This window comes from Eubalaena glacialis, chromosome 1 (genome assembly GCF_028564815.1).
Source record: "Eubalaena glacialis isolate mEubGla1 chromosome 1, mEubGla1.1.hap2.+ XY, whole genome shotgun sequence".
NCBI classification, from domain to species: domain Eukaryota; kingdom Metazoa; phylum Chordata; class Mammalia; order Artiodactyla; family Balaenidae; genus Eubalaena; species Eubalaena glacialis.
The window spans coordinates 6,537,144-6,559,738 of NC_083716.1; the positions used below are offsets into that span (position 1 = coordinate 6,537,144).

General features: G+C 47.3%; 3 protein-coding genes across 9 annotated transcripts in view; 2 read left to right on the forward strand and 1 right to left on the reverse strand.

The window, feature by feature from the left end:
- The window catches only part of DHX32 (DEAH-box helicase 32 (putative)), a 55,267-nt gene extending 54,601 nt beyond the window's left edge, over positions 1-666 (forward strand). For all 4 annotated transcript variants that reach the window (XM_061184175.1, XM_061184089.1, XM_061184356.1 and 1 more), the window contains one exon: positions 114-666. In XM_061184175.1, the coding sequence (XP_061040158.1) occupies positions 114-285 (172 nt within the window). In that variant the 3' untranslated portion in view covers positions 286-666. The remainder of the gene's footprint in view (positions 1-113) is intronic.
- Positions 473-13,269, reverse strand: BCCIP (BRCA2 and CDKN1A interacting protein). Its single transcript, XM_061184638.1, has 7 exons — positions 13,097-13,269; positions 9,884-9,958; positions 8,678-8,758; positions 4,903-4,992; positions 3,940-4,127; positions 2,073-2,247; positions 473-890 (listed from the first exon to the last, which is right to left on the reverse strand). The coding sequence occupies exons 1-7, from the start codon at positions 13,241-13,243 to the stop codon at positions 720-722; spliced, it is 927 nt and encodes a 308-aa protein (XP_061040621.1). The 5' UTR covers positions 13,244-13,269; the 3' UTR covers positions 473-719.
- A 269-nt stretch (positions 13,270-13,538) lies between these two features.
- Positions 13,539-22,595, forward strand: part of UROS (uroporphyrinogen III synthase) — a 33,771-nt gene continuing 24,714 nt past the window's right edge. For all 4 annotated transcript variants that reach the window (XM_061184778.1, XM_061184869.1, XM_061184962.1 and 1 more), the window contains exon 1: positions 13,539-13,762. The gene's annotated coding sequence lies outside the window, so the exon portion shown is untranslated. The remainder of the gene's footprint in view (positions 13,763-22,595) is intronic.

Below are 22,595 nucleotides of genomic sequence, written 5' to 3' on the forward strand. Positions count from 1 at the left end.
GAAGTTCAAACTAATCAAAATTCTACAAGCAGATTCTCCAGGCCTGGGAAGTGTCCAGTCATGTTTGGTACCTCTCACCAAAAATAATAATAATAATTTTTTGTTTTAAACAGATTTATGCAATTGGCACCACAATACTATTTCAGTAATCTGCCTCCTAGTGAAAGTAAGGATATTCTACAGCAAGTGATGGATCACCTATCACCCATTTCAACAATGAAAAAGGAACAGAAAATGTGTGAGAACTGCCCTGAAACTACTGAACAAAGATGCACTATACAGTGACTCTCAAGAAGCTTCTACACAAAATCTGATGTGCAATAAATATCCCAAAGGCAGCCTAACAGCTGGTCCACTGGAGTGATGTGCAGACGCTACGTGAAGATGGATGTCATACCCCACACAGGATAGTCTTGAAAAGAATAACACTTTTTGCATATTATTTAACAACTAAAAATAGAAGTTTTTATTGAGTTCTTTAAATTACTACTCCATGTTTTTCTTCTTATTGGAAAAGTTTTTAATCAACCATTCTTAATTTGACCAAAATTTTAAAAAGCAAAGATATTTTGTAAATGTGTCACAGACATGGGTGACAGAACCCTACTTTTTGTAGAGGACCTTAATCTGAATAAAGTCATGAGTTTTTCAGTAAATCTCCACTGAGTTTTCTGGTAATTTTTACAAAAACAAGCCCACCACTGTCCATGGGAAATGGGTTAGACAGATAGATGTTCTTTCAGTTTATCCATGATTTCATTCATTTTGTCGCTTGGAATTAACATCACAGTTCGCAGGGGCTTCATTGGTACATCATCAAAGGACCATCGGCCTCCCAGACACGTGTCGCTCTCCTCCTGCACTGAGTAGTTGAACTTCAGGATTGCCTTCTAAACCAAAGAACCATAAATTTAAAATTCAGACAAGCTAAAGGCAAAACTCACTTAATTGATAACAAAAAATACTATGTTTGGCATATGTAATAAGACTGACAGCTAAAGGAAGCAAAACACAAAATCAAAGAAGCTCAAATGGGACAGTCAGGCAGATGTTATAAAACACTCACCAAATAGATTTCTAACTTACATGAGGAGTAGGGATAGAAGTGTTCCATTTCTAAGAGGGGAACAAGCAGCTAAGTAATATTAACACTACTACCCACCTATATACTGTTTATAATTCTGAAGTCGCTCATATTCATAATCTCATTTGATTCTCAAAATAATCTCATGATACACAAGTGAAATTAAGACTCATAAAATCTGACAGTTAATGAGAAGACTCATCTTTAAATGCTGGTCTTACCCAATGTCCCAGCTGCTTCCTTAGCATAAAGCTGTTGTGTGAAGACAGGGAGGTCTGCGTAACCAGCCCATCTTAAAACACCCATTACATACGTCCCTGACATGGTCTGCCTGAAGTGCTGAGGCACACATTTTTAAAAATTTAATTTTCACTTATTTACTTCCTGAAAAACAAAGGCAGAGCTGAATGTATAGTGGTTTAGTCTTTAGTGGACGCCTTAAAATAAGTGATATCATTCCAATCCAGGAAAATATGTCCTCCTCAGAGATGTATTTAACATTTTTGAGAGGAAAACAGCATAAGAAAGTATATGCTCTGGTATCTGGTTGTCCGTCACAGCACAAGCTTTTACAGGGAGAAAGTGCTAGAAATCCCACCAATGGGGTGGCCTCCAGGACTAAGGGCACAGGGCAGCACATGAGCCAGCACCGGGAGAGCAGGGTCCACCCCGTCCTCCACACCGACCAGACAGCGGCTCCAAGCTCCCCGGACTCAACGTCCCCGTCTGTGCACACAGGCCGATGTTCACCTCCCAGAGCGGATTGAGAATAAAGATCTCACAGTAGGCATGTCGTCAGCATGGTAATCACCTCCTCCCCACTCTCACTGTGTTACTAGCTCCTGGCTGCTCTAGATACGGAGGTTTAAAAACAGAATGGCCACAGTCGAAGGACTTTGACATGAAATGGGAGAGCAATAAATCCTGATTATTATCAAGAAAATCCTTATTTACATCTAAACAAAGAGATGGAACAGGATGGTCTTACCTCATAGAAAAATTCTTCTTCTGCATTTGCAAACATTAACTCATCTTTCTTTTGGCTGCTCCATTTCTTTTTGGAATTGCTTTTTCCTGCTTCCACAAATGTCTTGCTAATCAGAAGGTAGAAGTAACACTTCCCACATGGCTTGTTAGTTTTGTGCGCCTCTGCTAGTTCTTTCCTACGAGGCATACACACACACAAGGTTTGGCTGATGGGTGAGGCGAGATCCATCAACAAACCAGAGCACAGAGAAAACCGGTGAGGCCTCTTCTCTGGGTTCTGCTGTGACGCAGGCTTCATGGACAGACATTAGATCTGGACGCTTCTAAAGCAATGAGTTTTCTTTATGCATCCAGGTGCACATTCAATTGATTGTGGCAGCGCCTTTTATAATAAATGGTACGATGACTCTCAGATTATGCTCTGAGCTGTGGATACACAGCAACTAACAGAGGAATCTCAAGTTCACACGTCACTGCTCTGTTAAAAATACCTAAGGATCTGGATTTTCTAAAACAACAAACATTTAACTGAAGCACACAAAGGCACACGGCCATGGCCAATGCCATTACAGCATGTGACTGCTACAATCTCCAATCACCACGTCTGGGACTCATTTCTGACCTCCTGCAGGAATGGCCACACAGATGCCCCAAACTACCACAGTCAATGAGATAGCAATGAAGCCTTTAATTCTTTTCTTCCTTTCTTTAAATCATACAATAACCCTGTGCATCTGACTAAACAAAAATGTAAAGAAATTCAGAACAACCCACTGCAGCTTTCTTCAATAGAGGATCGGGAGAAAGCAGATCACCCTCTCCTAAACCCACTGCGGCTTTCTTCAATAGAGGATCGGGAGAAAGCAGATCGCCCTCTCCTAAACCCACTGCGGCTTTCTTCAATAGAGGATCGGGAGAAAGCAGATCGCCCTCTCCTAAACCCACTGCGGCTTTCTTCAATAGAGGATCGGGAGAAAGCAGATCGCCCTCTCCTAAACCCACTGCGGCTTTCTTCAATAGAGGATCGGGAGAAAGCAGATCGCCCTCTCCTAAAACCAAACAAACACGAGCTCCAGCTGATCAGAAGAAAAGACAACGCAAAACAAAAAACACTTAGGCACCAGCACTACAACGTGAGTATTAGCTGAGGGGTGAGGAGGAGTATGAGAGTAAAACTAAAAAGCAATGCATCTATAAAGGAAAAATGGGAAACCTAAAGGTCTTCAGACTATAGTTACATTCGCACCAACTATTTCCAGGGAGATCACAAAGAAGTGCCATGACCTCTGAGAAACAATATTCTGTAAAGCCTGGGGGCCTGCCTGTAATTTTATCCTCCTCTATTTCAAAGCACGGGCAATGTCAATTCTTAGCCCTTCTTACATTTAAAATATTCTTGTAAACTTAAAACTCCTGAATTAAAAGACAAAATAACAAACCCTGAGAAGCCAGAGATGCAGTATCAGGACCACGGTTGCATTAGTCATAAAATATCCCAGTGGAATTTAGGAGTTGTACTGTTTGTTATTGTTGTAATTATTCAACATTTATTTGTGTTACAGAAATCTATCTGTGAAGAGGGTTAAAAGCTTTAGTCAAATGGAGGTAAAAAGTCTATACGAAACAACTATTTTTATACCATTTAAATCTCTAAGATTATTGAGCCTACTGTCACAATATTCCTAAGTAATTAAAACTCTCTTAAAAAGCCAATTATTAATAATGCATGCATCTCACAGGCACTCTCACCACTCGTGCTCAAACCAAGGGCAGAACTCTTTCTATAACAACATATTCCATTTGAATCACATTTCTGAATCCACTTGGGAAAAAACTACTGTTCAAAGGCATTTTCCAAAGTGTCTTACTGAAGCTGTTGGTGCATGGGCAGCGCAATCTGTGGAGGAACGTTAATGAATCTTTCACTTAGCAGAAAGCCCACAGGCCTGGTGGCGTCATTGAAAAGCTTGTCCAGCTGTTCAACCATGCTCTTTTCACAGTTCTTCTCGCAGAGGCGTAAAATAAACTCTTTAATTTGTTCAGCACACGGGGTACCCTAGAAAGCAAAGAGAAGGCTCGCTTTTTATTACAGGCCATCACTTACAGGAGAAAACTCCAAAGTGAGAGCTATCACTTTTTATCTTACAGGTAAGGGCAGTTTTCTGCCAAAACCTTTAAAACCTTATATGTCGTCAGTGTTGATTGCTCAAGTATTTCTCTAAAGTAACTATATCTGGTTATTTACCATCCCATAATCAGGGGTCAGAGAAGGTTATACTAACACTCAGACATACCGGGATGGAAATTCTAATCCATCTCATAAAGACAGATGGAAGTAACTGGAAAAGTTCAATTAAAAATTACGATAAAGTATAGCCTGCATCTTATTCTAAGGAGGGGAAGCTGCTGGTTTTTTATTAGAACTCATCAATGAGTCAATAAAAAGTAATGAATGAAAATAGAAATAAATGTCAGTAAGTGTCCTCAACTTCAAAAAGCAACAAAGACTCAGAATCAAAACAGCTGCAGAGACAGCAAAACAGCTCCTGTGTCAACACCAACATCAGGACACCCATTCCTGAAAAGCCAGGTGACGATTCTCTATACCACAGGCAGTAAATGACTTTAACTGGGTACAGAGTATTCAAAGGAAAACAAAAACACCTTCATACTGAAAAAAGGATTACAATAAGATTTCACAAGAGCACACATATTTATAGTTAATATCATTGTCTGATATAAAAGATACTTTTATCATGCATTAAATAAAATTAACTCCTGAGGTTCTGGCCTAAGGAATAACCATTCTGATGCCAGCCAGGGAAACCAACCTTTCTTTCAGTTAAATTTAAAAGACTTATGAAACCAAAAATCCCATCTTCATCCACATCATCATCGCTGTCTTCTGAAACATCCGTTTGCTATTTTAAAAAGAAAAAAAAATTAATTTTATATTTGGTTGGAAAGAAGTGCAATACCAAGTCTTGGAATCCAGGCCTCATTTATCTTTCCAGTTTTCAAACGATAACTTTGTTTTACTGTCATCACCTCAGAAAAGCACCGTGGGCTAAAACTGTGTGGTCTTGTTCACATCACTTTACCGCCCTTGATTCTGTCCTCTTCTTACATTCTGGATGATCGCCTTCTGCTCTAAATTTCTTTTTACTAGACTCTTAAGACATTTTCCTCAATGTCTTGTAAATCCAGAACAGAGATAGACCTCATGAAGGAAACCGTTTTAGTCTGTTTTCTGAGCGGTCTGGCTGGAGCCAGCCCGGCCCTGTTTCTCGGTGGGTCCGCCACACTGTCTCACCTGAAACCCAGGCTTCCTGAGCACCGGCAGGTCCCGACCACTAGTGAAGGTGAGCAATGCCTCTGTGTGCATGGGCAGGAGAGAAGAAAATGAGGGCAAGAGAGGAAATGAGGAATCGAGAAAACAACTAAGAGTGAGATGCCTGACTCCACCTTGAACTTCCTGGCTCGGCTGTACTCGACTCGACGCAGAGTCCACATCTTCTTTTACCTGTTGCTTGTTTGCTCGTCCCAGCTGTAAACTCCTCTCGCAGCATCCCCGGCCCCCAGCACGGAGCCAGGCCAGACTAAGTCCTTGGGGAACAAGTGCTGAATGAATGAAATAAAATGAGGCTGCTGCTCTTCCACCGAAGGACAGCAGGGACCCACGACGGCCCGTCCGTCCCTGAACTTGCTCTGTGCGAAGGGGCACCAGCCCACGGGCTCAGCCAGGTGCGGTCGGCAGCGCCAGGGCGCCCCCCGGTGGCCGGGGCCTCAGGGCAGGAACAGAGAGCGGAGCGGAGCCTGCCCGTGGGGCGGAAGTCGAAGCAGACAGAGCTGCGGGAGGGGCCTGGGCTCCCGGAGGCGGGCGAGGGAGGACACGGCTCCCGGATCCAAGCCGACGGTGCCACGGAGGGGGCGACCAGGCTTCATAGCAGAACACTTCCACGGAAGCTGGCGGTGCGGGAACACGAAGGGGGGCGGCTGCGGCGAGGCCCCGAAGGCCTGCGTCACCGCCAGAGCGGCTGCCAGACGCGGGAGAGAGGCCTCGAGCTCAGCAACGCAGGAGGGCGCCGAGGCAGCTCAGGAGAGACTGACGCAGTCCCGGCGAGAGGACCAAGGGCACGTCGGCTCTTGCAGGAGAGGGGAGGGGAGCGCAGAAGAACGTACTGCGTGAGCCCGCCCTGGTCCTCCGAGAGCAGCACGGCAGCTCCCGTGCACGTCGGGGGACCCCGGCCAGCGTGGCAAAACCTGCGTGGTGCCGACGGACGGAAAGCCGGGGCAGGAGGAAGGCCCCTCAGTGTGAAGCCCTGAGACCCCCAAACCCCCAGTCGGTGAAAAGCAACGAGCACCCCGGAACCCACTCGGCCTTCCTCCCCTGGACAGGCCGCCAGACGCCCCGCCGGCAGCCCCGGCTCCGCCGCTCCGAGGCGCGGGCCCCGCCTGGCCCGAGGCCTGCCCCTCCCAGCCCACCCCTTCCCTCTCCCGAGCCTCTTCGCTCAACACAATTCTTTGTGGCAGCCGAGTTCTGAGCAACCCGCTGCATGACACCCGGGCCCTGAGTCTCCAGCCTCGCGCCAGCCACGCACACGCAGTCCCCAGCCCCCCTCCCCTTCCCTCAGAAACGCCTTCTCTAGAAGAGTCCAAATCCCCCCAGCTCCACAGCCTCCAGAGAAAGCTCTGGCAGTCCCTGTCCTAGGAACAAGAAGCCTCGGTCCCTGGGACACCTCAGGTGTCTCTGTGGAAGCCGAGGAAGCCATGATTGTAATTTAGACTTATTTGTGTAATTATCCAACGAAAGGCTGAATCCCCCGACTAGAGAATAAGCTTTTTCAAAAATAAAAGCGACTGCTTCTCATCGGTATCCATCAGGTCTCAGGTCTCAGCTAGAGCTCACGTGTGTCTGATGACAGAGCAGGCAGCTGCTTCTCCCCACTGCGCTAATAAAGGGATGCTGCCGAGGTGTCACCCTCTCATTTTCCTGCCGTTGTGCGCTACAGGTTCTGAATGTTGGCAGCAGGTCTGAAAAGCGTCTGTTGTATTTAGTAATGAAGATGGTGGTGATCCCATCAGTTTCAGGACATCGGGAGAGTGTTGGGGGTAAAAGCCAGATTAAGGTGTTTAGGAGGAGAGGAGGTGGAAACCAAATGCAAAATATCTTTCAAGAATTTTGGCTTTGAAAACCAAGTGAGATGGCTGAAGGTGAGGTCGTTTGAGTGGAACCTTAGACTGAGGTGGAGTTGTTTATTTTGCTTTTTTACAATAAGCTAGACGCTAGGTGCTGGGAATAGAAAAAAAGACTTCAACGGGGACAGTTATGCATACAGAGCACGAGCCGCGCGCCAGATGCTGTTCTAAGCATCTTCTCTCGTTCACCTCCCCCCACCTATGAAGCAGGCACCATCCTCATCGTCAGAGATGCCCGCGGAGAAAGATGAAGGTCACCGTGCAGACTGTATTTTCCACAGACGGCTGAAGCGATTTTTCCTATCCCACATTCTTTTCTGACAAAGTGACCTAGACACTCCTCCCACCGAGGGGGGCGGTCCATGCGCCCTCCCCTTGGACCTGCACAGGCCATCACGTCTGCTGATCAAATGAATGGTGAAAATCACCCGGTAACATAAGATGCTCTGCACTTCTGCCTGGCCCTCTTGGGTAGGGAGGCCCACACTACAGAGACTGAGGCCCATGGTTCCAGCTGGGCTCCCAACAGAGACACAGGAGTGAACCATCTTGCAAGGAAATCCGCCAGCCCCACGCTGAGCCTCTGCAGCTAATGTGCCCGGAGCGAATACGAGCTGTCCTCACTGAGCTCTGTCCAAAGTGCAGAGTCACGGGCCAAACAGAGTACTGTTGCTGTCCTAAGACTCGAAGCTGCAGGGCAGTCTGTCAGGCAGCAGAAGAAACATCGAGCCAGCGGAGGGTACACGCAGAGGCGGGATTCGTCCCAGTCCTGCTCCCTCCTCCTCCGAGTGCCACCCCCTGCTTTGCATGACACCACTCAAGGCTTTCCCCCTTTTCCCTCTCCTGTCACTCCTGAGTCTCCTTGGCAGGTTCTGCCACTTAGCTCACCCCCCCAACTAACGCTGTTACGACCAGAGTCTGTCCCTGCCCTCCCTAGACAACTTCAACTACTCCGACTTCAGTGACCATTTATGTGCTGAAAATGCCCCAGTCTCCAGCTGCTGTGCAACATCTCACTTGCATGTATCACAGGCAAATCAAACGCAAAATGTACAAATCCAAACTCGTGTTCCCCTCTTAACCTGATCCTCCTCCATGCTTGCTATCTGGGTTCTCCAGCCAGACACTAGGGTATCATCCTCAACTCCTTTTCCACTCACTCTCAGACCCAACCATTCATTAAGCCCCGTCGTATTTCACCTCCCCAATATCTTCTGAATCAGCCCACTTCTCTCCCTATCCGCTGCCACAACCTAGATCACTGCATTTAATAACCCTGAATTGCTGAGATGGCCTTCAAACCAGTAATACTTTCCAATTTGAGTTTCTCGCCTACTTGCTATAAAACAGGAGGAACTTAGGATAAAGAACTAATTTAATCAGAATAAACACAACTGTCCTGCTTACCTTAATCACACTCCCGATATGGTTCTGTTGAATTAAGAGATCTGTTAGTTCTGCAGTGTTCACAGGAGATTTTAGGAAAAGCTAAGAGGAGAAAAAAAAATATTTTAAATTAAAACCGAAGTATGGGACTTCCCTGGTGGCACAGTGGTTAAGAATCTGCCTGCCAATGCAGGGGACACGGGTTCGAGCCCTGGTCCGAGAAGATCCCACATGCCGCGGAGCAACTAAGCCCGTGCGCCACAACTACTGAGCCTGCGCTCTAGAGCCCGCGAGCCACAACTACTGAGCCCGTGTGCCACAACTACTGAGCCCGAGATCCACAACTACTGAAGCCCGCGTGCCTAGAGCCCGTGCTCCGCAACGAGCAGCCACCGCAATGAGAAGCCCGTGCACCGCAACAAAGAGCAGCCCCCGCTCGCTGCAACTAGAGAAAGCCTGCGCGCGGCAACAAAGACCCAATGCAGCCAAAAATGAATAAATAAAAATAAATAAATTTATTTTTAAAAAAACCTAAAAAAAATAAAACCAAAGTATGATTTCTAATAAAACTTCTAATTTCCATATTCAAATAAAAATCATGAAATTTCAATGATTTGACCAGGAAGATGACCCAGAAAAGCAATCCCAAGAGGAAAGAAAAGCCGGAGCAAATCAAAGAAGTCAAGGCACAGAAATTTGAGACGAGGCAGTCGGTGGTAATAGAGGAGGTGTTGGGGAGGGGAGCGGACAGGGAGGAGAAGAGAGGGGAGGAGGGTGGGCTGGACACTGGAGGCTCTAAAGGGTGGCGAACCAACACCATCGTATGTGGAGTAAAGGAATACGGAGAAGCAGCGAGCCTGCTGCTTGTGGCACCAGATGGTGGAATCAGTGACAGGGCCATTATGTGAGAATTCCTTTAACCCCACAAAGCTTAGAAATGAATTAGAGAAAAACAGAATAATAGCTCAAATAATTAAAATATGAAAGGGAGAGTATTTTAGAACACAGAATACTTAAATATTTTAAGCAAAGGAAGGGGTCTGGGAGCAGAGGCACAAATAGGGGAGCCAGCCGTGGAAAAGAAAACAGTTCTTCCTTCCAGGCCAAGTGGAGACGGTAGCAATGGGAATTCTAAAATAGAGAAAATGAAATCTGACAGAACTTATATTGAATGGCCTGGAATTTCTTAGACGAGCAAATGCATGTGTAATGAATAAAAGACAATACCTGCTGTAGTAGTTTCTTAATTCCGTCGTAATCGTTATCTGAGATAGAATAAGCTTCGAATTCAATATTCACTTCCTGTAAATGACACACAAAATAGGTCATCATACATAACTCACTAAGATAATTCAGGCATTATTTTCCCTCCCCACCTCATTCTTTTTGGCTCTATCTCCATCTATGGAACATGCCAGAAAAAGGACAAGAAGAAGAAAATGTTACCAAAAGAACTATAACTGCCTAGGCTTCAAAATAAGCAAACACTGCCAAGACTGCCATCTGCACAGATGACAGAGCACCTTCACACCATCTCCTCATTTGAAACAAAAGCCTGAGGAGAACAAAGCATTCAGAGCGACCTAGTTTTGATGTTGAGAAAGTCTGTTCTGGATAAAGCAAGTGAGAAATTATTATTTACCTGACTGCAGTAAGAGTGAGCAAAGAACAAAATCACTTCAAAAGTCCTTGGCATTGCCTAGAGCTTGATTCAGCCCATGAATTTGAGGCCACGCTTCATTCACTGGGCAAGAATTTACTGAGTACCCCTCTGTACCAAGCACTGTGCCAGGCACTCAAGATGAAAAGGTAAGCAAAGCAGACATGAATGATCATGCCCTCCTGGAGCTTACGGTTTAGGTGGGAATACAGACATTAAGGAAATAGTTATGGAAATAAATATAAGCTTACAACTATGCATGCTATAAAACACAGGTGAATGGTGCTATAACAGCTTAAGAAATAGGAGGTTGGGAATTCAGGAAAGGCTTCCCTTAGAGAAGTGACACTTGAGCTGGGAACCTAGGACCAGTAAAGAGAGTTCCTGGCACAGCACAGACAAAGGCCCTGAGGCAGGAGGAAATATGGTATGTACAAGTAACTAAAAGGTGTGTGTAGCTAGGCTCCCTGATCTATCTCTGTAAAACAACAATAATAACAGACTTTAAGAAGCAATGCCACTGAAATACTCCATAAATAAATGAAAGGATTACTTCACTCCAAAAAAAAAAGCTTAAAGGCTTTTAAGTGCTAAATAAGATCAGTCCTTGAGGATCCTAAATCACGCATTATTAGTATTACTATTATTGCTGGAGGGTAAATTCTCACAAGCAGAATTACTGAATTAAGAGGATTTATACACATTTTAAAGTTTTGATGTTGTCAAATGGCCCCCCAAAAAGGGTGCATCAATTTATAGTCCCACCAGCAGTATATGTAAGTGCCTATTTTCTTACACTATCATCAGTGACGGTTACTACACAAATTTCCAACCACTGGCAAACTGAGAGATTATCCATGTTAACGCAAGAAGCGCTGAGTTCTATAACCCAAAGTTAGCAAAAGCCAGTTAAAGATCTAAATAAAAAATGGTAAGACCACATTTAAGGCAAGGGGCCAAAGTAAAGAGCTGCTTTGTAAGGGAAAGCTCTGTTCCATGGGAAATATATTATATACCCACACCACAATCACAGCACTAATCCTGCACCCATGCTTGCCCTGCTCATGTTTATCTCTGACTTTATTCCCCCGTCACTCTCTTCCTTATTCTGATCCCGCCATATTAGCTGTCTCTCTGTCCAATAACCATGAGGACTTTGGATATTCATACAAATGAAATGGGAAGCCATTGGAGCGGTCAGAGCAGGGAAGTGAGAACAGATCTACATTTTTTTTTTTGGCCGCGTAGTGCAGCACGCAGGATGTTAGTTCCCAGACCAGGGATCAAACCCATGCCCCCTGCAATGGAAGCGCGAGGAGTCTTAACCACTGCACAGCCAGGGAAGTCCCTAGACCTACATTTTTAAAAGATCTTTCTGCTGTGGGTGGAGGAGAGATTGTAGGGGAACAAGAACGGGAAAAGGCATGCCAGTTAAAAGTTACTACAGAAGTCCAGGCAAGAGATGGTGGAAAGGTGGCCTTTGACCATTGCAGAATCAGTGATGAGAAACGTCTGGATACTGAAGGTAAAGCCAACAGAATTTACTGATGCGGGATGAGGAAAAGGGAGGAATTACACTTAACTTTCGGGTTTTGGATTTGAGCAGCTAGTGAATTGGGCAACCATTTATGTAAGCAGATACGTTAGGGGGTCCCTGAGAAAAAGAACCAGGAATGGCTTTCTTGACATAAGAGAGTCCTAGTTCCTCCTCAAATGATATCCGAAATATCTGAGTTCTGCAGGAACTAAGGCCCCCACCCAGGTGGAGGACCGAATGATGATGCTGACCCTCCAGACTTCAATCAGCTAAAGCCTGGACTCTGTTGACCTTTGCCCCAATGTTATGCTGAATTCGCCCCTGCTCAAGCCTCCTCATGAATATGCATGTACCCTTAGCTTAAAACAGCAGCGTTGCTATTTGGGGGAGACACTGCTTTGGGAAAGACCCCCGGTGTTCTCCTTACTTGCTGCAAGTAATAAATCCTTCCTTCTCCTAATCTTCAGCTTGGTTGTGCTTACTGGCTCGATCACCCACCAAGAGGTGAACCCAGTTTTCAGGTAACATTTAGAGAAATGGCAAAGATTAGGAGCAGGGGCATAAATTACCAATTCTGCCTGGCAGGTGTTAAGTTCGGGGCTACCTATTAGACATTCCGGGGTCTTCAGGACAATTCCGTCCTAATTATTCATTCAACAAGTGTTAACTACCTCTAATGCCAAGCTCTACGGTAGGACCCAGTTCTAGGAGAACATATCACCAGGACTTGGTCTGAGGGGCAGAAAAGACAGCTTAGTTGAGATCTGAACAAGGAAGGGAAAACACTGCAGGAAAAACGCAGCGCGTAGAGAGGAGCAGGAGGCTGACCTTCGAGAAACGGGAAGAAGGGGGCCGCCGTGAGGGAGGCAGGCACCGCGAACCCGGCGGGGGGGCTGCGCGGGGAGGGCAGAGGATGAACTCGGGGCCCCCGGCGGCCCAGAAGGATTTGGGGCTTTAGCCTGAGAACTAAAAAAGGCCACCGAGGACGGTGCCGTTGTGGCAGTGGGAGGGCCCACGCACCCGGCCGGGACAGGACTTTTGAAAATAACTTTCTGTGGCTGCGATGTGTAAAAGACCGAAGTGAAACCTGAGTGAGAACCTTGTCTCACCTCCAGTTTCTGCTTAAGGACCCTCAGGTACGGGGAAGTCGCTACTCCAAGCAGCTCACACGCTCACATGGCTTTGGTTGTCGGAAAGTTTTTTCCCAGACATAAGCCAAACCGGGGTCGCGTGTGTTTCTCACCTCATTGACGACCTCGTCGTCTTCATCCTCTTCTTCGTCACTGTCTTCGTTGTCTTCGTCCTCATCCTCGAGTTCATCATCCTCATCCTCATCGCGAGGAACCGGAGACCCGCTGTCCACGGCACGCCGCTTGGGCCTGGACGCCATGCTGCCGGCCCCTCTGCGCCTGCGCAACTTCCATGAGCCCGCCCTTCCGGACCCACCCATTACAAGCGGAGGGGGTAGGAGGTCACGAAGAACCTCGGCGCGGAGTCGGCGTCAACCCCACTGCCCCTGCTGGATTCCACAGCCTTGATACCTAAGGGTCAAGTCCATTCTGGGGTCCTACCTTGGCCTTTTCTTCCTCCTTCCATCCATTCTCAAGCCTTTCCAAGGTTCTCTCTCCCCTTCGTGCAGTGGTTCGACCCATCTCCGCTAGGTATCGGGGGCCTGGGTGTCGGTGCGCATGCGTGAGCTCCAGCTGAGCGCGGCCGGAGCTCCGCAACCCACGGCGCAAGTGCTGGTGCTTGGGGCCCGGGGAGGGCCGTCGCCATGGCAGCGCCATCCACGCGGTGAGGGGGCCGCCCTCCCGGCTGGTCGCTCCCGCAGCCTTGCTGCCTGCTGGTGGGAACCGTGAGATTCCGCCCCCGACTGGGTGCCTGCCGAGTGCCTCACCAGCCAGACGAGGTAGGTGTCGCCCGCGCACGGTACCGACGACTAGGCGGCGTTCCGCAGGGGCCAGCCTGCTGCCCTGCCGGTGTGTGACGAGTCGGGAGCGGAACCCGGAGGCCAGTGCTGGCCTGGGTGCTGGGCCGTAGTCCGCGGGCAGTGGTCGGCCCCGAATGGAAGGTCGCCGGATCTGTGCAGATGCCCTCACGCCTGGTTAAGGCCCAACCCTGCGGGCGTGCCCCAGCACAGTCGGGGGCACAACCTTGTCAGTGATGAATGAAACCGATCCTGAGTGCATTTCTCAATCTGAAAGTTTGAAGTCAGGGATCAACCTTGTATGCTTCAGGGCCAGTGGGGATTTCTAAATTAGACCTGAGCCTCTTTGGAGAGAACAGAGTGCAGGGGACTTTGGCAAGGTAGAGAGAGTGTACCGGGCAGCTGCTGCCAGCTGTGGCCGAGTGGAAATGCCGCCCAGTGTGGTCAGTTCTCACATTTCAACAGAACCTGGAGTTCTGGACTTTTACCAAAAAAATCTTGATTTGTAAAACTTGTGCCAAATAAAATTCATCTACCGGTCAGGTCTATCCCACACACTGCCAGTTTGCAGCCTGTTGTAAAGAATACTATTTGGAGAGAAAGTCACAAATTAGAGAAGACATCTGCTTTCTGAAAGTGAGGTCTATGGCTTTCCTTTTTTTCTGTCTGTAAAATGAGGAGAGTAGGTTGGATGAGTGTGACTGCAAAAATGGAATGAGCTGTCCCCAAGTTGTGAGATTGGATGTTGGAGAAGTTTAAGCAGAAGTGTGATAACCTCTCAATGATCCTTCAGCAGCAGGAAATGGAAGCAGGATACCTTAAGGGTCCTCAGAGCCAGAGTCCCCATGATTGTGTTCTGTGAGTTCTGTCTTTCCTAGCAGTCTTGTCTACCAGGCCACAACATGGAATATAATACATGTAAACATCAGGGCTTCACATATGATGGCATAGCTTAAAATGGCCCCTTTGGGTCCTACAACAATGTAAAAACATCTTCCAATAATGCACGAGAGAGGCAGCTGTAAAGAAAGACCTATAAAAGGCTAAGATTAGAAAAAGACTCAGAAGGCACTCTGCCAGCCTATCAATAGAGCTGCACTGAAATGTCATGGGTGATTTTTTTCCCTGTTTCTCTATACTTTTTTGTGGTAAAAATACACAGCACATAAAATTTACCATTTTAAACAAGTGTCCAGTTCAGTGGCATTAAGTATGTTCACATTTTTGTGCAACCATCACCACCGTCCCTCTCTAGAAAATTTTCATCTTGCAAAACAAAATTCTGTACCCATTGAACACTAACTCTGCAATCTCCCCTATCCCAGTCCCTGGAAAGTGGTTTTCCTTCTCTATGAATTTGTCTATTCTAGGACTTCGTATAAGTGGAATCATATAGTATTTATCCTTTTGTGGCTGGCTTGTTTCACTTAGCATAATGTCTTCAAGCTTCATCTTTGCCATCGCATGTGTCAGAATTTCCTTCCTTTTTAAGGCTGAATAATATTCCATTGTATGTATTTTTGTTGTTGTTATCCATTTATCCATGGATGGAAACGGGTTGCTTCCACCTTTTAGTAATTGTAAATAATGCTGCTATGAACGTGGATGTACAAATACATGTTCAAGTCCCAGCTTTTAATTTTGGGGGGTATATATTCAGAAGTGGAATTGTTGGATCATATAGGAATTCTATTTTTAATTTTTTGAGGAACTATACTTTTTTGTATTTTGCAAATTTTCCACAATAAGCATGTATTGCTTTGATATGAGAAGGGGGGGAAAGCCTTACTTTGTGCCCTCGGATTAGTACCCAGTGTTGAGCTCATGGTCAGAGTGTGAATGAGTAGAGAATGCGAATAAATGGACTACCGTGGTTTTGTCATTCAAGAAAATATGGTACTGACCCCAGGGAACTTCGCTCAGTCAGAGACTAGATTGCTGACCTGCTGGCCCAATCTTCACCTTCAGCTCAGAATTTATCTTAAAGGAGCAGAGAGGTGGTAGCAAGTGCTTGGGAGAATGGGGATGGGCTCCAGACTTCACCTGGAAAGAGGTGAAACTTCACCTCTGCCACTTACTGTGTTGTGTGACCTTGAGCCTGTTACCCAACCTTCAGAGCTTTGGTTTCCTCTTCTGTAAAAAAGGAATAATAATATCTTCCTTGCTGGTTTAAATGAAGATTAAGATCTTGCATGTAAAATGCTTAGCCTGGTAAATCACACAGAGTCTGTGCTGGGTAGAAGGGCGGCTGCGGTTATTGCTGATCTCAGAGCAGCAGGACGTGGTTAAAAAGTGTGGGTTTGAGGTGTGGCTCGTTCTTACCAGCGAAGAGGCCTTAATCAAGTCAGTTCCCTGTCTCTTTAAGGAAAAGTGACCATGCCCCCCTGCTCCAAAAGTCGTTGGGTAAATCTAAAGTGCGAACAAATATTACTGAGCATCTACTATGGAGAAGAAAGTCTCTCAGAAAAGCCAGTGGTTCAGAGGACCCAGCCCATTTTACAGATGCAGGAATTGAGACCAAGAGGAGAACAGCAGAGACCAGAACCCAGGCTTCAGCCCCTCTAGCACAAGCTTCTTCCACTCCACCAGGCCTCTCGTCAAAGTTCAAAGTGGCTCACATACAATCCTCCTTGTCTAAAAGCCTGAGAATACCCCTGTCTCTCCTTCTGTTCCTGGCTTCCTCGTATTGCTGCAATACAGGTAAGAGGTGTCGACTGAAAAACAAATACAAAAACCACACAACAGGGCTTCCCTGGTGGTGCAGTGGTTAAGAATCCACCTGCCAATGCTGGGGACACGGGTTCGAGCCCTGGTCCGGGAAGATCCCACATACCGCGGAGCAACTAAGCCCATGCACCACAACTACTGAGCCTGCGCTCTAGAGCCCGTGAGCCACACCTAATGAAGCCCACACGCGTAGAGCCCGTGCTCCGCAACAAGAGAAGCCACCGCAATGAGAAGCCCACGCACCACAACGAAGAGTAGCCCCAGCTTGCTGCAACTAGAGAAAGCCCGCGCACAGTAACAAAGACCCAACTCAGCCAAAAATAAATAAAAGAAAATAAATTTATTTAAAAAAAACAAACCACGCAACATGAGAGCTGTGAGTTCAGTTTCATTTGGGGCTTACTGAGGACTATAGCCCAGGAGACAGCCTTTCAGATAGCTTGGAGGAGCTTCTCGGAAGAGGTAGGGGGGAGGTCAGCAAATATATGATTCTGATAAAGGGGGTACATGCAATCAAGCACACATATCGGTAGAAGGATGCTGCTAGTCACAAGGAGCTGACATCTCCGTTAATGATTTTAGTGCTTTTATAGGTATGAGAAGATGCAAGAAATTGGGTTCATAAAATTTTCTCCTGAAAATATCTATTTGAAGACCTGTTCTGCCAGATTTTCCAGAGCTCAGAGTGCCTCATTCCTGATCTCTGCCCTGAACTCCTTTCGGGGTGTGTCAGAGGTCAGCGACTGCAGTGGCTGGTAACTTCATTCTTGTAGAGGCAGAGGGCGAACGACATTCTTCAGTTAGCACAGGAGTTTCTTACAGCAGGGAGTTTTCAACTCGGTCACAGAAGTGCAGGGAGAAAGGAATTCCCATGCTGTATTTCCACCACACTTGCAGCTTCAATCTGGATGAGACTGTATTCTTTTCCCAGAGCTGCCCTATCAGAGTACCACAACCTAGATGGCATAAACAGCAGAAATGTACTGTCTCGGGGTTCCCTGGTGGCGCAGTGGTGAAGAATCCACCTGCCAATGCAGGGGACACGGGTTCGAGCCCTGGTCCGGGAAGATCCCACATGCCACGGTGCAACTAAGCCCGTGCGCCACAACTACTGAGCCTGCGCTCTAGAGCCCGCGAGCCACAGCTACTGAGCCTGCATGCCACAACTACTGAAGCCCGCATGCCTAGAGCCCGTGCTCCGCAACAAGAGAAGCCACAGCAATGAGAAGCCCGCGCACTGCAGCGAAGAGTAGCCCCCGCTCGCCGCAACTAGAGAAAGCCTGCACTCAGCTATGAAGACCCAACGCAGCCAAAAATAAATAAGTTAAAAAAGAAAAAAGGAAATGTACTGTCTCACAGTTCCAGGGGCTAAAGTTCTAAGATCACGATGTCAGAAGGGTGGGTTCCTTCTGAGGCCATGAGGGGGAATCTGTCCCAGGCCCCTCTCCCTGCTGCTGGTGGTTTGCTGGCACATCTCTGACATTCCTCAGCTTGTAGATGCACCACCCCGATCTCTGCCTTCATCTTCACTTAATGTTTTCCCTGTATGTATCTGTGTGTGCAAATTTCCCTTTTTTATAAGGATGCTAGTCATAAATGATTAGGGCTCACCCTAATGACCCATTTTAACTTGACTGCATCTGCAAAGAGCCTATTTCCAAATAAGGCCACATTCTGAGGTCCTGGGGGTTAAAAGAATTCAAAATATAAATTTTGGATTCAATCCACCACAGAGGCCAAGTACAAGGACTTGCCCTTTCACTGCTTGCTCTTCGTAGCAAGTGACTGGATGACTGGTGTTTGAACTTCTTGATGGGAACAGCTAAAGGAGTTCTGTGTGAAGGTGTACATTGGCCACAGCGACATATTGCTGAGAAGGGGTTGGTTTGTTCACTTTCTGTGAACCCCCTTGCCTGCCCCAATCCCTAGAATACTCCAGGCTCTCGTAAATGAAAAGCATCTTAGCTGGCTTTACCCATCTTAGACGTATTCCGCATGAGTTTGATGCTGAACTCCTTTATTTGTTAATCCCAACAGACCTTCTATACAAAGTGGTTGGAATAAGGATACTTCACCCTAAATCATCTACCCCAGCAGAATACAAAATCTGAATTAGAGGAGCCCCAGACCCAGAGGCGCCTTTGGATTTGGAAGCCTTTCTTCCAAATCCTGGCAGTTCGCAGTAGGAAGTACCTTGACTGTCTCTTTCTCAATACTTCACTCGCAGTTCTGTGGTTGTCCATCCTCCCCCACCAGCCTTGCAGTTCCTTGAGGGTGGGCACTAAGTCTGACTTGTCCCTTGCCCAGCATCCAGTACCCAGCATCACAAAGAAGAGACTCAGTGTTTCTTGGGTAAATGAAAGCAGTATGGCAGAGCCCCTGTCCTGCCTAATTGAGAGCCAACTTTCTGGCCTGGAGGGCCAGCTTGTCCTTTCTTAGTTCTCCTTGTGGCTAAAATTCAGGAGCTTCTACAAGGTGGACAAGGCAGAAGAAGGTACACCAGGAACCTCAAGGAGAAAGTCATACCAAAGGGCCTTGCTCATTTGCTCCCCAAGTGCATTGCATGGCATTCTTCCCTGACTTGCTTATAATCTGGAATGCCCTTCTCCACGCCTACCCTCGCTCTGGTGTCTCTCACGTGTGTATGTGGGGCAGGGGGGACGCTTCTGGAACCTCTCTTGACCTCACTGCCTCCCTTGCCAGTTATGGCCTTATTTCTCCTACTCTTCTTAATAGCAGTACTCTTCTTATCTACAATTACATCTCTATGTCCACTTTATTTTGTAACTTATTCTGTTATGAACTGAATTTTGCCCCTCAAACTCCTATGTTGAAGCCCTAACCCCCAGTGTGACTGTTTTTGGATATAGGGCCTTAAAAGAGGTAATTAAGATTAAATGAGGTCCTAAGGGTAGAGCCCAAGTCCTACAGGACCGGTGGTGTCCTTATAAGAAGAGGAGGAGACACCAGGGGTCTCTCTCTGCACAAGCACAGAGGAAAGGCCATGTGAGCACACAGCAAGAAGGCAGCAGTCTACAGGCCAGGAAGAGAGGCCTCACCAGGAACCAACCCTCATGGCACCTTGATCTTGGACTTCTAGCCTCCAGAACTGTGAGAAAATAACTGTCTGTTGTTTAAGCCCACTAGTCAGTGGTGGTCTGTTAATGGCAGCCCAAGCTAAGACACACTCCAATCTGTTTTCCTTCTCCTTTGCCAGGATCCCTTCTACCCTGCATCCCTGACTGACATTGTTCGAGTGCTTTAGGGCTCTGTCCTGGGCCCCCTTCTTTCCTATCCATAATCTCACCCAGTCCCAGGACTTTAAATACCATCTGTACACTGATGACTCCCAAATCTTTGTCCTTTGACCTGACTCCTTCCCCAAGCCCAAAGCGCCTGCCTGATCTCTCCATTTGGACATCTAATACCAGTACTCTTCAACTTTTAGCACTATGGCACACCTAGTAAGTGGTAATATTCATTCAGCACATTTCCATAAATAGACGAGGCTTTACAGTTTACAGCTAAAGGCAGTCAGCCCTGGCTGGGGTGGGCGTGGAGGCAATGGGAGTGAGTTCTGGCTGCCCTGGGCTCTACCCAGAGGAGCCAGACCCCAGGCACACCTGTGAACCCATTCCCAGGACTCTGACAGGCTGCGGTGCGCTGGCGGAGAAGAGGCATTCTCGAGTATAGTCTGTGTCGTTCTTCACGTCCTGCCGTGGTGCTCCTGTTCTTGCAGTTGTCCAGTTGGAGTCATCCTGATTCCTTTTTCTCTCTACCCTGCGTCCAGTCCAAGTCAATGCTGTTGGCTACACCTTCATAATATATCCAAGTGCAATCACTTTTCCCCACTTCAAATGCCAATCTGGTCCAAGCCCCTATCATCTCTCACCGAAGCTGTTCCGGTATCCTCCCTATTTTACTCCTTTCTACCGTCAGGCTTTTCTCCACACACCTGCAAGTGGTCCTGTGAAACTCTAAGTCAGAGCAGGTCAGTCCTGTGCTCAGAATCCTCCAGTGGTATCACATCTCATTCAGATAATAGGCAAAGTCCTCGCCACAGCCTGAATGGCCCTGCACGGTGGCTCTGAGCCCGGGGCCCGTCTGCTCCCCCTTGGAGCTCCCTGCGCTCTGGCCCTACTGCCTGGCCACCATTCTCATACTTGCCAGACACTGTGTTACTGAAACCTCTCATATTTCTTGGACAGGAATAAGAGTCTCCTCATTTCTAGTCCTGCATTTTTTCCATTCCATCAAGCTGTGTAAAACATTTGTGAACATCCATAGCTATTATAAGGAAAGTGACTCCATAATTTACTGTCCAAAATGGGAGACTTTTGAGAGTGCAGTTGGGTGCTGTCAGTAATTACACCAGAGCAACAGCTGTAAACTGGGACTGTCTTGGACAGACTGGTATACATGGTCACCTGTATGGTCAGGCCACCCAGATGACTGTTCTCTTGCTCTCTGCACATGCCCTGCTCGACCAGCCCTGCCTCACCTACACCCTACTCACCTGACTGACCTTTCCTCTCAGTCACAGCGCCTATGACATAATCAGTAAATGCCTCCGTACCTGCTCCTGGCGCCAGCTAGTGATTTTTGAAATCTTTGAATCAGAACTATCCCCACTATGATAATTTATCAAAGGGGCGGCGAGGGGCGGCCCCTCCGCTGGTTTCCCTGGCAACTGATGAGCCAACCTGACGTCAGTTCTCCCCATAACAGGTAACCGCCCTCTTCCCCAGGTAGCAAGGACTGCTGCCATGTCCTTCCCGCTGTCTGCCACACACAGTGGGGTGTCACTCCAGGACCCCGCTTCAGACACGTAAGATCCCCCATCCATTCAACCCCTGATGTCTCTGTCGCTGACTCCGGGCTCTTTCTTCGGTCTTGAGGCTGGGCAAGTACAGGGCTTGCAAGCCTTCAGTGTGCAGCTGAACTTCGCCCTAACTATAAGGATAAAAATTTTGACATCTCCCCCACTCTTCCCGCCCCAGAATAGAAGAGGGCTGTGGTAAAATCCCTTCCTGTGTTAAGTTGCAGGGACTCGGGGTAGAGGGAAATAAATAAAAAATAATTAAGGTTAAACCCCAAATGAAAAGCTTCATAATTGAGTGAAAATGTCATGCTAAGTACTAGTTCACATGGAGGCTTATCACCCACCAGGAAAGGCTGTGTTGCTTCTTCCAGTCTTTAGATGGTGTGATGGGCATGAGCTGGTGGGGGGAACTGAACTCAGACCCCAAGGCCTGGGCTCAGTACTGGCTCTGCCTTGGACTTCCCGTGTGAGCTCGGGCAGGTCCCCCTGCCACACCCCAACCTCAAATTCCTCAGCTGAAAAGGAAGGATTGGCCATGCTGGGAGCACACACACAGGTGCTTTTTCTTAGGAGACATAGTCCTGTAGACAGCACCAAAAATCAGTTCACCTCTGTCTAGTTGCCTAGGGCTGCTGTAACATATACCACAGAGCACATGACTTAAGCAAAAGAAATTTATTCTCTCCCAGTTCCAGAGGCCAGAAGTCTGAAGTCCAGGTGTCCGTGGGGCATGCCTCCTCTGAAGTTTCTAGGGGAGGATCCTTCCTTCCTCTTCCAGCTGCTGGGGGGCCCAGGTGTTTCTTGGCTTTGGCAGCGTCTCTGCAGTCTCTGCCTCCTTCACATGGCCTTCTGTCTGTCTCTGTGTCTAGATTTTCTTCTCTAAGGACGCCAGTCATGTTGGATTAGTCATAGTTATATGGGACACTCTAATCCACCATGACCTCAGCTTAACCTAGTTACATCAGCAAAGACCCTGTTTCCAAGTAAATTCACATTTGTAGGTACCAAGGGTTAGGACTTCTTTGGAGGGAACACAGTTCAGTCAGTTGTGTCTTCCATGAGAGCTAGGGCACCTACACCTTTTGGGCTGGCTGTGTTTCCTCTGTGGTCCTAAGGATGGGAAACCGTGTGGGTGAGAAGTAGCAATGTTTGTCTTTCTCACTCTTGTTGGCTACGTTTTGGAGATGACAGGAATGTGGGTTTCTTGAGCTAGGAATGACAGTCTGCGCTGAGCTTTAGAAATATCCTGGTCCTTCCTTTCGCCTG

What these genes read in the sequence shown, in the direction of transcription:
- BCCIP (XM_061184638.1), bottom strand. Translation starts at nt 13,243, where the DNA reads ATGGCGTCCAGGCCCAAGCGGCGTGCCGTGGACAGCGGGTCTCCGGTT. An exon ending in TTAAGAAACTACTACAGCAG is followed by an intron (nt 8,759 to 9,883) that starts GTATTGTCTTTT and finishes TTCTCCTCTTAG; the next exon opens with CTTTTCCTAAAATCTCCTGT. An exon ending in ATATCGGGAGTGTGATTAAG is followed by an intron (nt 4,993 to 8,677) that starts GTAAGCAGGACA and finishes TTTTTAAAATAG; the next exon opens with CAAACGGATGTTTCAGAAGA.